The sequence below is a fragment of the Condylostylus longicornis genome, unplaced genomic scaffold (assembly GCF_029603195.1).
Source record: "Condylostylus longicornis isolate FDR11 unplaced genomic scaffold, ASM2960319v2 ptg000001l, whole genome shotgun sequence".
NCBI lineage: Eukaryota > Metazoa > Arthropoda > Insecta > Diptera > Dolichopodidae > Condylostylus > Condylostylus longicornis.
The window spans coordinates 8221616-8240844 of NW_026577970.1; the positions used below are offsets into that span (position 1 = coordinate 8221616).

At 24.7% G+C, this 19229-nt stretch overlaps 2 protein-coding genes across 2 annotated transcripts in view; one reads left to right on the forward strand and one right to left on the reverse strand.

The window, feature by feature from the left end:
- Positions 1-239: 239 nt before the first annotated feature.
- LOC129619214 (uncharacterized) lies at positions 240-997 on the reverse strand. The gene is made up of 4 exons (XM_055534358.1): positions 875-997; positions 640-804; positions 413-552; positions 240-288 (listed from the first exon to the last, which is right to left on the reverse strand). The coding sequence occupies exons 1-4, from the start codon at positions 995-997 to the stop codon at positions 240-242; spliced, it is 477 nt and encodes a 158-aa protein (XP_055390333.1).
- Positions 998-13344: 12347 nt separating this feature from the next.
- LOC129616706 (uncharacterized oxidoreductase SSP0419) overlaps positions 13345-19229 on the forward strand; it is a 62847-nt gene continuing 56962 nt past the window's right edge. The window contains exon 1 of the mRNA XM_055532496.1: positions 13345-13482. The gene's annotated coding sequence lies outside the window, so the exon portion shown is untranslated. The remainder of the gene's footprint in view (positions 13483-19229) is intronic.

A 19229-nucleotide genomic window follows, 5' to 3' on the forward strand; every position in this document is an offset into this window, starting at 1 on the left:
TTAAAAGCAGAATTTTCACTTGTTGAATGGAAAAATGCTACAATACAAACCATTGGTTTGACCCAACTTTATTAAATTTTAAAGTAACTTTGTCTCGGCTTTTGTGGGAAAAAATATAACTTTTAATATATAATTCTTCGTGGTCTTATACTAGAAACTGTAAATATTATAATATTATATAAGTAATTAATGTAAGACTTTGTAATTATTATTGACCATTAATTCTATATTTTATGCCTTTAGAAACAAATATTATTTCGATAAGTTGATAGTGATGATGATTTTTTACTGTAATTTATATTATAATTTAGAGTGATTTATTGTTAAACAAGTAAAAATTGTAATTAGAAAAGTATAATAGGAATATTTAGTTACAGTTAAATGCAAAAGCTTACAAACATAATATATTTACACCACTTCGAAATCCAAAGTTAAATTAAAATAAAATACTTCTCTATATCCAGTAAACACAAATCGGTATATGCCCCTTGGTAAAATGGAACCTCCAAAATTCAAATGTTCTAATTCCATATTTTTGCCAATAATACGTCCCTTTATATAAATATACATTAAATATAATTTTTACTCGTAGTATGCCGTCCTATATGTACATTAAAAGCATTAAAAATACAAAATTACCGAATATGGACATGTGTGATTGATATTTGTAGTTTTGTTTAGAACATTTTTAACCATTTTAAAAATTGGATTGAATTTACCAGCTAAAATACTGCAAATGTCCATAGTTCCAGCAATAATCCAAGGTTTCCAACCATTTAATCTTGTGTATGATCTTAGAGTAACCTGATAAAATAATAAAATTTCTCTTATATTAAATTTGAAGTTTTATTGGAAGTTTTAACGTTGTTCTCACCGTAAGCTCTGTTATTTCTTTAACAATATCAGCCTGAATGTTTGCAAAAACTTTATACTTATTTACGGCTTTTAAATAGCATGTTTCATTTACAAATATTTCGTGATTGGCTTGACATCGCATGCTAAAAAATCTTAATCTATTTTGCTGAAATTAGAATATAATATTTTATTTATGCTAATTACTTAAGAAAATCGAAGTTTCTGTACTTCTCCGAGAGAGCTTCCACATAAATCAAAAATTAAAAAAAAGAATAAAAAAGTGTGGTTCATGTTTCGTGATTAACTAACTAGACTAATTTATATTTTGATTCAGATTCAAAATAATTATAATTCTAATTTTATCACAAAAATGTAGAAATAATAATAGAAAATTTTAAAAAACTACAACCAATTTAAAATGTTTGATCTTAAGATAATGTTAATAGCCTGGTTAGGGTTACATATAATATTCTAATTAAATAAAGTTGAGGCAAAAAAGTGATTTGTAAGATAGCACTTTTTCCTTCATTATTAAAATTTCTTTCATTCATATACCAAAATATTTCAAAGTTTCTTAACATTGAGGATGTGGCAAAACAAAATTGAAAAAGACGTTAACATAATGCTCGAATTCAAGGGTTAATTTCGTAATTTAAGGAAAATAATTATATTTTTTTAAAGCGTGGCATATACCGTTACCTTTTTGCATTTATACAAATTTGGAAAAGCTTTCAGTTTCTAACACTTAAGGTGCCAAAAATTTTAGTTTTACATGTTTCGAGAGCCGATAACCTGAGAGGGGATGGAATTGAAAAACAATATAAATTTGTTAGTACTTATTTAAAAGCTACTAAAATTTCAGACTCCTGCAAGTTGCCATCTAGATGAAAAACAATATCAAAAATTAAAAAAAAGGAATGGTAGATAATGTTTGATTTAACGACCACCTAATTTTTTCAAGCCTATCACTATTTATCGACGTTAATATTTCACAGAATTTAAAAACTGTTTGTATTGCGGTTTCGTTACATATAAGATTTCAGCTCTCTATCCTGAAGAGTGTAGAAGTTTTTTAAACATGTCCACGGACAAATTAACGAACAAAGTAAAACTAATAAGCACTTTTTTTTCAAAATATTTTTGGAAAAGTGCATAAACGGCTTTATTATATTGAATACATTCTAATATTATGTACAATGTACATTCTAATATTAGTAATTTCGTTTGAATTTTTAAACATACTGTATAGTGTTTTGATATATCAAATCTAAGTATGTTAGAATAGAAGCGAATTATTCATGCGTTCGTTTTGCAAAATTTACGAAAATAACATTACTGAACAAGTTTTCTTACTTGTTACCTCGAATTGCAAAAAAAAATCTGATGTGATCAGCACATAACCGACCGCAATGTGTATTGTCTAGTCAAGTGAAAGTGTTACAGAATATTATAAAAACGCCTGTTAAATACTTCTTTCCTATTTTTAGGACGTTAGTAAACTTATAGTTAACATACCTAGAAAAATGTAAATTTGGTTCTTAGTAGAGTTGCGCTTTGTGCTACTCGAATTCCCTGAGATGCTCGCCAGTTAGTTTCGGTAACAACCAGAACTTAAATATCAAATTTCAAGAAATTCCATCAATTCGTTTCGTAGAAATGGTGAAAAATGTAAAATCGGCCAGGAGATCAGTTTTCAAGATGATTCCTGATCTTTCCAAAAAATTTATATGTTCATTATTCTAGTACGAAGAATTCAAATATTAAATTTCAATGAAATCGGTTGATTATTTTTCTTTATATACGCAAAAATGTATATTTGGCTCGTAGTAAACGTCCAGTTGCTGACACCTGATTTCTTCCATAAGCTAGGAAGTTTCGTGGACGGTCGAGCAACGCTTATATATCAAATTTCAAGCAAATCGGTTGAATATATTCTTTGAAATGGTCAAAAATGTAAAACAGGTCTGTTAAATGGTTCAGATCCCAAGGCCTGATATACCAAAAGTTGATCAATCCGTGCCATAATCGAAATAAACTTACATATAAAATTTCATCAAAATCGGCTCAAACCAACTTGAGATACACGCGTGCACTCACAGAGAGACAGACCGACAGGTTTCTAAAAGTAGTTTATTTACACTTCCCTATCATGGAGAAGTGCGTTCCCACCAAAAGCTCGATATGCAAAATTTGTTGCCCTTACATAATCTATACGTCAGAAGTGATGTCATACCACAAAGACTATTAAAACTGTTGTATTGAATTTTTGCACAAACTTATATACCATATGTTTTATGAAAATTACTAATTGCACGACTTCTTGTGGCTGCTGCCCTACGTCTTTATAAGTTATTTGACCTATAGACGAATGATATTTTGCAAAAACGAATTGGTTGGAATTGAGACTGCCATATCTTCAAATTTCCCATTCATTTTAGTTTAAAGTTTGGCACAAATATGAAAATAATATATTAATTAAAGCTACTATGCAACATGAATCAGTGTGCAACATCATACAATTTTTCAAATTATTGACGTTAACATGTTACGTATTTTCGTTTAGTGTGGTAGATAGGGTTTTTATAGACTTGAACAAGGCCATTCAATAATACTTTCCATCAGGAGTTGCTGTTATAAAAATTATCCTATTCTCTAAATAATTTTTCATCTTATTCTGTTCAAGTAATGGGAAGCTACTTAGGGCGCAACAGTATGTTAATATCAACAATTTGAAGAGTTCACCTCAATCAATTTTTGGACCGTTGCTGTTCCTGATATTCATTCATTGTATTCATATATTAAATTTAAATAATAAGTATTACTTGCTTGCTGACGATAGTGTTCTTTTCTTTCCGGTTAATACAGTTGAAGCCTCAATCCAGGTTGAGCATGGCTTACTTATACTATTGAAATATTTTAGTGAAATATTTAATCGTGGTGGGATCTCTTAAGTGTTTTCGAAAGCAAAAAGCACAAATCTTTTAGTAACTTTCAAATTCTCGTTATAGAACTCTTTTCAAAATCTCGTTATAGAAAAATTTTTCAAAACTAAACATTGGTTTATGAATCACAAAATATGTTCTAAATCTTTTTAATCATAAAAATCCTAATGAGTCCATACTTAAGGAGATTCAAAAGTAAGAAAATTCAGGAGTAAGAAAACAAAATTACGTTTGTATAGGTATTTGCATTTTATTGTTATTTAACTTCAAAATCAATTGTTATATTCACACAATTTATTGTTGGTAAAAAAAAAAGTAATATGAAACGATAAACTCCACTTGGTATTACTGAATTTCCGACATTAACTTTATCCAGTTCTAGGTTTTTGGCGTGCACAACACCCTTAAATCAAAAAATAATAAGTATATGTTTTTATTTTTATTTCATACAAGTATAGAATACATAAAATGTACTATATTACCGGAGAGTACGGACATGTATGATTTATTGTTGTATATTTGAAAAGAGTTTCTTTGATAATTTTAAATATAGGATTAAATTTTCCATCTAAAACATCACATAAATTAAGTTTCGTATTAATAATCCATGGTTTCCATCCATTTAAACGAGAATACGATTTTATTTGCAACTAAAATTTAAAAAGTTTGATATGAAACTGTTTAAATTTTACACTATTGAAAACTTGGGAGAAAAAAATCGAATTAAAAGGGCGAAAAACTTGGCAGAGAACAATCGAATATTTCTATTTAATTGAAAATACTCACCATAGCTTTCTCAACGAAAACGCTTAAATTCGCTTCTATGTTTGCAATTACTTTACGCCTTTTATCAATTTTCAATTCACATGATGTAATGGTAATGTATTTCGGATTCGAATCACATTTTAAATTTAAAATTTTCAAAGCATTTTTCTAAATTGTTTTTTTTTTTATTGCAAAATTAAAATTTTTTTTTATGAATTTGCTCGTAAATAATATAGAATTGCAAATATTTAATTGTTATACCTGTGCTTTAATATTTTCTATGTCACAAATTATGAAAACCAACAACCATAGTGAAATAAAATGTTCCCGATACAAATATTTCATTATTTTTTAAATTAAAATGATTGGGCTAACTTGAATTTCATTTTATTAATACTATATTCAAATATTTCTTTTGATTGTATCTGGGACATTTTTTAATTATAGAACCATTTAATATTTGGTTTAATTGATCATTAAATTATAGAATATTTAAGATTTTAATATTATATAAGAATGTGTGCTTGTTATAAAAACTGTTGAAATATTTGAACTCTACAGGTACTTAAAAAAGTTTTAGAAATTAAATTTTATAAAATCTTTAAAAGTTTTCATCTCTTAAATCATTAAAACTTTCAAGGTTAACTAGGTAGTCAACTAGATAGCACAAAACAGAGAGTTTATCTTTTATATATGTGGTAAATAGCTCTACTATATAGCGCCCTATTATTTAATTTTTGCCTTGTATTACTTCATATAATATAGTAGTGATATAGCCTCTAAAAGGCCTCTTGACAGCCGTCGGATCTATAAATCGGTAATATAAATCGATTATGGAGGCAATCTCTACAGTACGTCCCATAGCAAACTACACAGTAGATACATATTATAAAGTGTTTTTTATAACAAGATATTATGATCGGAAACTAATAAAATTTCCAATTAATTGAATACTAACGTATCATTTCAAATTAACGTTTTCCTGTTATTTTAGCTTCAATTTATTTTTTTTATTGCTTTTTTATAGTTTTCCGGAAAAAATTGGAAAAAAATGCTTATTAGTTTTACTCTATTCGCCCGTGTATTAAAATAAAGAAAGCTTTAATAAAAACCTATTTTGGTCGAAGAAAAATTCTTCCCTCTAAAATTTTAACTCTCCTCCCCCCACCCCAAAGCCCTTAAAAGTACCATTGTTTAACAGAAAAGTAGTAGCTGGCTTCTTGTATCGCGTTATACCACATTTGAACTTTAAAAAAACAATATGATCGTTAGAATTTACTGTTATCTGAAATCAGTTTTTTCTAAAATTTTAATATTGTTTTTCTTCTAAACCACACATTGTAGGAGTCTGACATTTTAACAGCTTTTAAACACTAATAAACAGTTCATTTTGCTGGAAGAAAATTTTTTTCTGACTCAATCCTCTCTTAAATATTTGCATCTTGAAATTAGTAAAATTCTAATTTTTAAGAACCTTATATTCGTACCTAAACTCAAGCTTTTTCAAATTTCTATAAATGCAGAAAGCTAACGGTAAATGCCATGCCATTAAAAAATAAAGTTAATTTTGTTAACCCACGCAATTAACCCTTAAATTCTAGCCTCTTTAAATTTTCTTTTTGTTTTTTATCTCAAATTGTGATGTAGATTGCATAGTGATCATCCTAAATGTATGCAATCTTAAAAATATATTTGTATATGAATGAAAGTAATTTTAATAATATAGACTGTAGCACATAGCTAGTCAGATTGCTTTAAAAAGCAGGATTATCCCAGGTAAAAGGAAAAAGTGCTTACAAACAAACCATAGGTTTTACCCAACTTTATTCTAATTAAAATCAAAAGCATTGTAAATATTTGATACTATAATCAAAAATTGCAATTTTAGTTTTCTTTATTTTAAAGCATACATGCAATGTATGAATGTAGTTATTTCCAATTTTCAATAATAAATATTTCCAATTAGTCACTAATAACTGTTTAAATCTAAAGTCAGATTTAAAATATGAAATGATTTTGAATTGGCTTCTATGAAAACGCGATACATTCCCTTTGGTACAACTGAAATTCCAAAATTAAAATTATTTGCGTCTAGGCCTTTAGCAAATATTGCTCCCTTTAAATTGAAAAAATATTTACTATTATTATTTTTTTTAATCTTTTTAAATTTAATATTTTTGTATTGTTACCGAATATGGGCATGTATGGTTAAGATTTGTATATTTTATGATTGCTGGTTTAACAATATTATAAAGGGGATTAAATTTTCCGGACAAAGTTTCACATAAATTAAATTTTCCATTAATTATCCAGGGTTTCCATCCACTTAAACGTGAGTATGTTTTTATATTTACCTGAAATTTCGGAATTAAGAATTATTTTTCTTTATATAGTTTCCGAACAAATTTATAGACAAAATTTACCAAAATACTTTCAAGATTTACTTTTGCAAAAGCTGACAAATCTCCAACTGTTTGATGTCTATTGATTGCTCTTAAAACACATTTTAGATCTTTTATAACATTTACATTTTCTTTGCATTCTATATTAAAAAATTTTATTTTATTTTTCTGAAAATCAAAAAAGTTTTATTTAAAATTTTTTGTTGAAATTTTATATTTCTGTTTTCTAGGTACATACCTCTTCTGACATTGAAATTTTCAATTGAAATATTGTAATAAAATAAAATATTAAAATAATATTTTTATACAACGAAGCGGTCATTTTGATAGTTGAATGAAGTTTCGCTCTAACTCATTTATGTTTGATTTTAAAAGGAATTATTTTTTTTCAAAATTTTAAGAAGAACTTGTAAGTACGTAGTTACATAAATAATATTATTAAATTACACGTGTATTTAATCATATAATTAATTAATTTTACATATTTCTACCCTCTAGACGAAATAATTTAAATTTCAGAAGCACAAAAAAAAACAATTATAAATATTTTAATAAAATCTAATTATTTGCTCTTAATTATATTAATTGCTTTTAGAAATTCTTTAAAAATTTATATAGTAATGAACTCAGGCGAAACCGGTGGTTTGTTTAACAAAATGTTTCTCTTAAAAGCTATAAAAAAAACCCTTTTTTTTCGCTTTGTGCACACCTGTCCAGAAGATATGGTGAAAAATTTTACAACGCAACTCTAGTAATTGAATGAAATATTTAATTTAAAAAATAAAAGCTTTTAAATCCAAAATCTTAAAAATGGAAAATTCTTATTACAGTTTGACATTTATTTAATATATTTGTCAATTTTTTGAGGTAAAAGAACGATCCTGTTATATTCTTTATTCTAGGTCGTTGAAGGTCTACAATTTATTAAATCAAAATAATAGAATTACCCAGAAAAAGTCTCATTTTTTCCGGGTTAGTTCCATTTCCGAATTGCCATTGGGAAATGTGTCAATTCGTTTAAAATTTTTATATACTGTGTGTATTTCACGTCACATTATGAATTGGCATAATAATTAAATTAGTTTTATATAAGTATATTATATTTTTTCTTTAATTTTAAATTATAAATTAATAAAGGACTTTAATTAAATAAAAAATCAAGCAATAACTTCTATATCCAAAGTTATGATGCCTATATCAAAAGATTTTGTTTTAAATATTAACACAACACGATACATTCCTTTTGGTAACAGTGAGCTTCCCAAATTTAAACTATCCAATTCTAAATTTTTAGCAAAAACGAATCCCTTTCAAATAAAAAAATAATTTTAAATTATTTAAAATTACTTAACAAAATTATTTTTTATATTTTATAAAGTGTACCGAATATGGGCAGGTGTGATTAACATTTGTGTATTTAAGCAAAGTTTCTTTAATCATATTAAATATTGGATTATATTTTCCTTCCATAACTGTACACATATTTATTTTTCCATTAATAATCCATGGTTTCCATCCATTTAAACGTGAATATGTTTTAAGAGTTAACTAAAATTTAAAAAAAAAAATAATTCAAAAATAATTATTAAAAAATTTTAAAGTAAAATTATTGAAATAAAATTTATTAACCTAAATCCTTAAGGAATAGCTTTCGAAAATCACAATATTTTTCATGAAATTTATTAATGAGAATATCTCCTCAGAAATACGGCACATATCTTAAAAAATTACGCCATATTGCAATTGGGGTATGACCGGATGATACAAAAAGTTTCAAAATCTTATTATTAAACTTGTGAAGCATACAAAATAAGATTTTATGTATAAATATTTTTAGGACCATAATCTTTGAATTGCCACAACCACACAAGTAGGTACCGTATTACGAATATGAGTACATATACGTGTTAAAGAAATTAAATCTTTATCATGTACAAATTACGTTTTTTAAATTAAGATATTTTTTAATTTAATAAGAAATTACGTTTTTTAAATTAAGACTTACAAAAAGTGTATTATATGTAACAGTTATATAACCTGACATATCGCACACTGTTTTATGTCGATTAATAGCTCTTAAACTACATGTTACATTTGTTATAGCTTTCTGATTCCATTCACAATTAACATTAAAAAATTTTATTTTATTTATCTAAAATTTAAGGATTTGATTTTAAAATTATTATTCTTTCTTTTAAAATTGTTTATTACTTCTCCTGATGTAAATCTTTTAATATAAACTATTAAATATAAAAATATTAAAATGATAATTTTAGTGCACATTTTCAAATTTTTAATTTGAATATCAAATTTCATTTTGAATTTTTTTTTTTTTTTGAGATCGCTTGGAAATTAAATTAATTATTGTATTTAATATTTATTTTTTATAGCTACACCATTTAATTGACCATGTAATTGATTTACTTTAAATTTTAATTGAGATTTTATTGAAATTAATCTTTTCGATCAAATAAACTCAAAATTTTATTTTGTCCTATACAATAATCGCGTTTTAAACTTAATATTAAATGCTCTGAAAATAAAACATATGAAATAGTTTATATGGTACGCATATTGTGTTCTACTAAATTATTTCTGATTTTCAATTAATTTCATTTTAAAATTTGGAATGTGTATATGAAGAAAAAGTGGTGAACAAAATCGTTATTACAAAGTGTTAAAAAAGATTTTTCAAAATCCTAACGAAATTGTAAACAATAAACGGAGAACAATAATCCAATTGTAAAATATTAAAACCTGGAAGGTTATAAAGGACTTTGAGAATTCGACTTTGCTTTCAAAATGTTCGTATTTTATAAATTCAATAAAACCATCATAAAAACACGGCGAATTTCATATATTTTTATTATATGGAAGAATTAAGTGCTAATTTAGAGGTCAACATGACAAAAATGCAATAATACGCACTGAGAGAGGATAATAATTCGCAATATTTACGATTTGTGATGTTTTTCTCAAAAATATCAACGAGATTCTCTCATAATAATTTTATTGATATTTGAAATGTTGAGTCGAGTTTTGATAATAATGTGAGTTGTATAAAGTTTTGATATAAAAAAGATTTAAATTATAAATAATGGACGTTAATTTAAAAATTTATTTACAAAATGAGTAGTTGCGGGTTGAGAAGGAGGCTGGGGGACGCATATAAGCCCCTCTAATTAAATGATAGGAAATAAGAAATAATTTTGGAATATTTAAAAAAACCAAATAGATATTGTAGTACATATATTTTATAAATATTTATATAATAAATAAATATTTTTTTTTTAATAAAATAAATATTTACATTATTTTTTGCTTTTGCACTATAACAATTTAAAAGTACGAACATAACTTGTATTCTGAGAAATTTCCGAACAAATTCTGCTCCTATGTTATTCAAAATAGGTTCTATGTTATTCAAAAATTTTTAAAAAACCTTTCAGAATTTCCTTTGCAGAAAAAATTCCCCCCCAGAGATCGATTTAGATTGCTATTTTTAATAGCAATGTTCGGAATTTCTTCAGAAAATGTTCCGTCCGAATATTTATAATAAGGGCAAAAATCTAAATAATTAGAAAATAAGTATAAAAAAAACATGTTGCAGACTTATTGAAGTGGTAAGACACAAAATAAAATAATTAAATTACTTACTTCAAATTTTTCTTTTCACACTATGAGTCTGTGTTATTTAAATTTAAAGTATGATAACGGAGTTTAAATTAAGGCAAATAAAAAATTGAATATTATAAAAGCTAAAATTTTTTAAATCAGTATACCACTATTATTTCTATTAAATACAACTCATATACGTATATGTATAACAATATGTAAATTTACAAACTAATGAATTTTAACAATATTTTTACAATAATAATTATTATAACTAACTAAGAACTTCCAAATCTGCAGTTATATTTAATATACTAAATGATTTTGAATAAATAATTAATACAAGACGGTACATTCCTTTTGGTATTATTGAACTTCCCATATTTAAATTATCCAATTCTAAATTTTTAGCAAACATATACCCCTTAAAAAATAGAATAATTTATTTGTATTTTTTTATTATATATAAACTTTTCTTAAATGAGAATATTTATTACCGAAAATGGACATGTATGATTAACATTTGTATATTTTCTTAATGTTTCTTTAACAATATTAAATAAAGGATTAAATTTTCCAGCTAGAACTTCACATACATTAAATTTTCCATTAATAATCCATGGTTTCCAACCGTTTAAACGTGAATAGGTTTTAACATTGATCTAAAATTTTCACGAAAACAATTTAAAATATCGTAAATTAGGCAGAAATTTTTTAAGTAAGTACTTACCAAAATGCTATTAATTGGTACTATTGCATAGCCTGACATATCACATAATGTTCTGTGCCTGTTAACAGCTTTTAAAACACATGTCACATTAACCGCTACATTTGGATTTACTTTACAATTTATATTAAAAGGTTTAATTTTATTTTTCTGAAATTAAATAATTTTTACATTGAATAAAGTAAAAGAATTCAAAATTAATTTGTTTAACCTCCGCCGTTGTAAAATCCTTTAGTTGACTTAATATAAAACAGAGAACCGTAAAAATAATGAGTTTTTCATTCAAACTTTTCATTTTGAATAAATTGTTCTAAACACACAATATTCAAAATATTAAAAGAAAAACGTTTAATGTTTTTTTTTCGTATCACGATTAAAATTTAATTAGCTATGTAATTAATTATTGTTTTATTACAATTGAACAATCTATTTTAACTTTAGGTATTATAATTTCGATATATCGTTTATAACATTTTGGAAAACAAAGCTGTATAATGTGAAATAAATTTCATGTAAAACTACTTGAAAATAATTGAAGGAATAGTTTCTGTATGAGAGTAAAATGTTACCTGATTGAGTAAAAGAGAAGTAACAAAAATATTTCTAACCAGATTTCGGAGTACACTACAATAAAATGAGTAGTATTACTTCCTGTATGAATAATATTTCTTCTTTGTTGAGCGAAATTACTTCCGCAAATTGGATTCATGCGGGTAACTTTATTTTTAGTAACTTTCAATGCTTTTTTTACATAATAACTGCCTGTACCATGATATTAATGTATTCTTACTCTAAATTGCATTCCTGTGGAATTAATCAATCAGTTATACTCTTCGATTACATTTTTTGATTTGACCATAGCAATTCAGACATGTTTACTTATTTCGATTAGTTAATTAAAATCCGATCAGTTGCCTATCATTTTTAAAAATTTTATGTTTATTTTGAATTTAATAACACTAGTTTTCCATATTTTATATATTTGTATCCTAAAGTTGTCCATAAGTAAATCAGAACATTTTTTGGCGAAGTACGAGTACATATAAATAATTTATCATTTTAAATCATCAAAAATATAAAACACACGTGTTAAATTTTTCAAAGTTTAGTAAAGTGTTTAATTCTTCACACATCGGTTCTTTGTTCAAATAATAAATAAATATATCAGTAGCTTATATTGAAATATTCTTTAACGAAAGTATTTTATAAAATGTGAAACCATTGTAGAATTTTATACTAAAACATTGCTTAAAGTTTTGCTAAGTTTTTATATCCAACAGATGTCGCTTGATCGATCAATCACAAATAATTATGTAATTTTATTAAGTTTTTATCTAAAACTTAACACGGCAACTTGACATAATTTGACGGGTTTTTGAAAATTTAGTTTTTACTTAGAACTACTTACTTAGACTGTTTGTCAGAGAAGTGAGTACATTTCCAACATTCGAAAAAATTCATTTAAAAATACGGTACTATTTTGTTATTAGAATATTGGTTAAATAAGAACTTACGGGCTGCACGATCAGAATTTAGCGCCATCTAACAAGCTACTGTAGCTGTACCACAAAATACATAACCACCACAAAATAGGCGCGTTCCTCCAATACATCCGGAAGTAAAATATTTTATATTATGTACATTATGTTTGTAAGCTCTAGCCTTCAGAAAAGGGTTAAAATACTTTATTATATAAACTTATCATCTAAATAAATTGAAGGTGATTCCCAAGCGAAATATAAAATAATATCAATAAATTTACATGCGATGCCATGTGTGTGATCAGAATTAATATAATCATTTTAGTTATTACACATGTGTGTGTGTGTGAAAAATGTATATATATACGACAGTATTATTATAATATTACAATTGTCTTTTCATTAAACATTGTGACAACTTTAAATAAGAATGTCCATTGTATTATCTTGCATTTTTCTTCAATATTGAATTTAAGATCTTACAAAATTATATAAAAAATTTTATGCTTTTAATAAAATAAATATTGATTTTATTTCATCTTCTCTTCTATTTACAGAACAAATCAAAAAAAAAAAAAACTTTTTCTTCTTTTGTGGAAGTGCTCAACCAATAAAAAAATAATTTCGATTATTTCAAAAACAAAATTAACACTGGAAGTTAATTTTTTCATTTTGAATAAAAGGTCACAATAAATGTAAGTATTTATGTACATATATTTTTAATACTGTAAATAAGAGAAATAAGAAGTTAATATTTTTCAATGAAAACTATTGAGAATTGTGTAAAATTTTAAGTGAAGAGGCGGATAATAGACGTATGTTATATATCACATGCAATAAATAATACGTAGCCAAAAGTGCTTGAAACAAAATGGCAAAAAATTGGACATCTAAAATAATTTTCGAATTGTAATATCATCTATTTTATGTTATTAAAATTACCAAAAAATTATACCAAAAATTACCAGAAATTTATTTTTTTGTGTGTTACTTTTTACATTTTTAAGCTCAATAGGGTCTAAAGAACACGCTATAAATATATTCATTTAAATTATATGGTAAATGTCTGATGTGATACCGATTCAGTCGAACTTGAGATACACCTGTGCACACACAGGCCAACAGACCGACGATCATGCTAAAAAATAATTTGTTTACACTTCCCTACTATGGAAAAGTACGTTCCCACCGAAAACTCAATATGCGAAACTTAGTACAATCACATGGCCTCCCCTACAATCCCCCTTTAATTCCCTTCCCTTAATATTAAATCAAACATTCAATCAAACATAATATTTATATTTAAAATATTTTAAAAATTCGATAATTGTTGTTAATAATTAATTGAATTTTTTTGTATATTTTATATAAAATCCAAAATTTAATGACTTTATGAAGTTAACAAAATTTTAATTAATAGAATTTTATCTAAAATATTGTATTTATATACATGCATATATGTACAGTGTGCCTGAAAAGGTCCCGTATTTTTTTTAAATATTTTTACAGCTTAGAACTGCTACATTGATTAAGAAATCAACATTGTTAAGTGATTAGAGACGTTTATTAGAGTAGTAATAAAAATTATCAATAAAAAATTTACAAAAAATACTCAAAATTAGCTCCATTTAGAGTAATACATGCTCGAAGGCGCTTTAGAAAATTGTAGACGACGGTTGCGCACCCTTCGATTATAATTTTATCATATGGTTCGATTATATATTAACAGGACGGCCGCTACGAGGACACTGTGACGTGCTCCCCAACTCCTGGTGACGTTCTATGGTATCATAGACAGTCATTTTTTTTTGTAACCAGTCGTCCTTACAATCTCAGCTATCTTTATACCAGAACTGTGTAATTATATGATTCTATAATAGTAATGCGCTTGTTATCGCGACTCATTTCTAGGCTAACAAAAAATAAAGACACAGTTAACAGGTACTACTTGGGATAAAATTGCGCTACAAATGCAAATAATGAAACCAAATTAAAAAAAAAAAATCAGAATTATAACGAGAAAAATTATTATTTCCAAAAGTACGTGAACTTTTCAGACACCCCGTATATTATGCACATACATAAAATCTGAATATAGGTAGAGGTTTAAAATAAACCAATTAATATTCAAAAAAAAAATTCCATGCCTCTCTTTAATTTTTTCTTAAATAAATTAATCTATGAATCTTAATCAATAAATTCAAAAATTTTGTAATTTTATTAAAGGTTTTGAACTTTGAAATTAATAAAAAATTTGATTCAAACACATATGTGGCTAAAAACACATGTATAAGATCAAACATATGATGTGACTAGCTATTATCATCACAGTAATGAAATTGTATAATTTCAGAAGTGTTACTCACTATTGTTTTTAAACGTAAAACTTGATAAAATATAGAAATCAACAAATTATTAATAATAAATAGGTTTTTCTTTTCTTTAATGAATTGCTCAAGTAGCTTGAAGGTGACTTCTTGTTGTATGTTTAATTCAATATATGTATGTATGTATGGATATGAATATAATAATAAATACTTGTATAATTTAGGAAGCATTAAACACAGTAATAAATTATAATTCATTCGTGGAAAAAATATTATTAATTATCTTTTGTCTTAAAGTTGTCATAAAGCGTTTAATATATGAATTTATTTGCTAAGATATTTAATCAAGAGAGGTTAGTCTCTTAATATTATAGTAGAATTACATAATAATTTATTCTATATGTCCATATTTTGTTTTAGTATTCATTTTTAACGTTCAGATTCCAATATAGCTCGATGGTGCAAAAAAAAATTTAAACTTGAACATTATTTTAAGTACAATTAAGTAAAGGTCATAAAAGATAATTAAAACTATTTCATTATTTATATTTATTTAATCAAACATTTTTAAAATTAAAATCAATTCAGAGTTTCTTGAAATAATCACTTGAATATCACGTTAATAACATCTCTATTGAACACAAAAATATTGAAATATTCATATTGACATTACTCTAACTTTGCTATCAAACATTTATATTATCAACTTCATACAAAAATTATATTAAATTTAATTTTCTCCAATGATTTTGTATGACATGCTTTCTTAATTTGAATTTCCGAAATAAACCATTTAATTTCTAAATTATAACCTTTGTATTTTAAAATGTATAATATTTGTATTTAATATTCAAACTTCATATTCAATTTTCCATTAAACATTTCTATCTAATTCATACAAAAATTATGAACTTTTAAAAAACTCTTACTTATATTTATTTATAAGCAACATGTTTTACCAACTTTCTTTAATGTCATTATAATTTATCACATATACTTAGTAACTGACTGAAGAAACTAAATGAATATTAAACAATAAACTAATTGAAACTAAAACAATAATGTTCGAATATGTTCCAATCATATGTATAACATTATAATAAAATCCGCTCTCAATCATTTTAAATATCTGATGCATTTTAATGAATTTCAATAATTTTATATATATACGAAACTTATATATGATTTCCATATTATAAATATACTTATAGAGAAAACTTGTGTACCATCATCAAAATATTGATAGTATGCAATAGTTTAACATACTTGTATAAATATTAAGTATGATATGGTTGTGCATATGAACATAAATTTAACATTCATACATCAATTTTTATGTTGTACCTTGAGGCTATTTTTTTCTTCTTTTTTTGTACATAAAATTACTTTCACTTTACAGAAAAAGGTCATATATTTTTATTTAAAAATTTCTTTATATTATAACTGTAATAGCTTTTAATTGGAAAATATTTGGTATTTTACAACACATAATGTATATGAACGGAATTATTCAAACAAATTGTGCATTTTATTAAGATAGTTTTTACTCAAATCTTATTTCATACCAAATTTATTTGTAATTAAACAGCCTCATACACCAATATTCGAAATATTTATTCTTGCATAATACAATGAAATCGAAATTTCAAAATATTTCTTTATTTTAATTACTTCAATTAATTTTTAAAGGCCCTTTTATTTTGGTATGAAACTAGCATGTTGCAACTTAATTATAATAAAAAAATTTTATATCAAGTTTTAATTTAAATTGTCTCCATACAAATGCACTGAGTCGGAATAAACCAATTTAAATTAACAAAATTTTATTACTTATGTACGTACTGTCGAAGAAAAACAAGTTATTTCAATAACAACATTTTTATACAAGTTCCCTTTTAAATTTTATGATAATTATTATTAATTATAGTAAAAATTTAAATTATTTTTGGTGCATGGTGATATAACGAAATTTTAAAAGTAACAACAGCGATATATGAAAATTAATTTAATTATCAATAAATATAATGGCTAACATTATATTCAAATATAAAAAATTTTAAATGCCAAACAAGTTGTCTTAAAATTTATCAACAAATTTTTTTGTATTTTAAGTCTTCTTACTAATTCGCGTCCTCTAACAAAATTATATAAAATTTAATATAACGCATATAAGTAGATATTTAAACAATATTATTGATTTCAATGTTCACCATAAAAGACCCTATTACATATATACGTATTTTATCATTCTTGACATGTTTTATGAACTTTATGAGACATTTGAAGGTGGGCAGTTGAAATCATTATAAGAATTACTTAAAATTATAAAAATTACTTATCATATAATAATATAAATATAACAATATACGTATAACAATATAATTTCCTATAACAGCTAAACGATGATTTTATTTAAAAATCATTAAAAATTTAAATAATAATAGAAATAGTTATAGAAATATTTTGTGATATTCTTTTAAGAATTCGAAAAAAAAAATATTTGAAAAATAAAATTTTTTTTATTTATAAAACATTTTATGTTACTTAACATATTATAATGCCTAATAAATGAAGTTGTATATCATACATAATTATATGTGTATGATAAAAAAAAAAAAAAGAAGGTCAAACAAAATTTTAATTATACTACTGGTTGTATTAATTAAAAACAAGATTATTGAAATATAATTTTATCAACTGTATAGGATCGCCATATCAAGAAATTTCGCAAAATTACTGTAATTTAAATCATAGAAATTACTATACTTACAAGTTGACACAATTGTATGATACTCATGTATTGTATGGTAACATGGTATGGTTTCAAACTGTTATTAAAAATATTGTATTAAATTTTGTGAATATCTAAGATTTTTATTGAAATAAAACTGGTTGGTACAACTGACGCAATTTCTGTTGAATGTTAACACGAAAATATAAACTGCGACTTACAAACTATGTATGTCTATACTGTTCGTTTTGAAAACCTTACAACTGGTTGATAATAGTAAATTCAATATAAAACTTAAATTTTACTTAGTATAAAACAATTTATCTAAATTTGAGAATTTTCTTAAGCATTAATCTTAGTATGATAATGATTCCGAATTGTTCGAAATATGCTCTCTAACAAAATATGTGAACGACCAAGCAACAAATGTATGCTAGTATCATACTATTTTATTTCTAAATGCCATCACAAACATAAATCATATTTATGATACTAGCTTTTGAGCCAGGTATTGACGTATAAGTTACTAGATTCAGTTAGAGAATTTATAATGTGAAGACACAAAGTAAAATAAAAAATAAAAACTTGATTTTTATAAAAGTAATTTGCATACCAGTAAATTTGCATTTTGAAAGTAAACCATTCAGTTTTTAAATTTTATGTTCAATATTCAAGCTTTTAAATTGCTTTATAGACGAAAGACCATGTACTGGTAAAAATATTTTAAAGTTTTGATTTATGCTTAAATTATACCATATTAAATGTGGACATATATGCTTTTTTTTTAATTCTAGTAATTCTAAAGGTATTTTTATGGAATTTATAAAAATATTACATATTTACATACATAAATATGAATATTTTTTATGCTAAATATGTGTTTGCTATTGGAAATTGGTACAAATATTAAAAGATATTTAACACATTGAAATTAAGAGCTAAAATACCAAGAATTATGTATGTCTGAAAGACAATGTAGTAATTTTTGATTTAAGTATAAATACCAAGAACTGAATTTATGTGATTACGAACAGTTACAGATGAGTATAAGTGTTAAAAATAAGAGAATTTAAAAATTTGAGTAAATGCGAACTTAGAATCCAATGAATGATTGGAATTTAGGCAATTAAGCGTGCATGAATCCTATTATTCTATCTCATAATATGCTATAGCTCATTCCTAATGTTGGAATCTGAAAAATATTTACAAACGGAACCGTAACTGGTTATAATTACGTCCCAATTCAAGTTGTTCTTTAAAAATTTCAAATATCAAATATAATTTTGCTGATTTTATTAAATTTTACAATAATTGCTAGCATATTGTATAATATAAGCAATTGTAATCTTTCTAAGTGCATAAATTATGTATGTAATGTGTATAC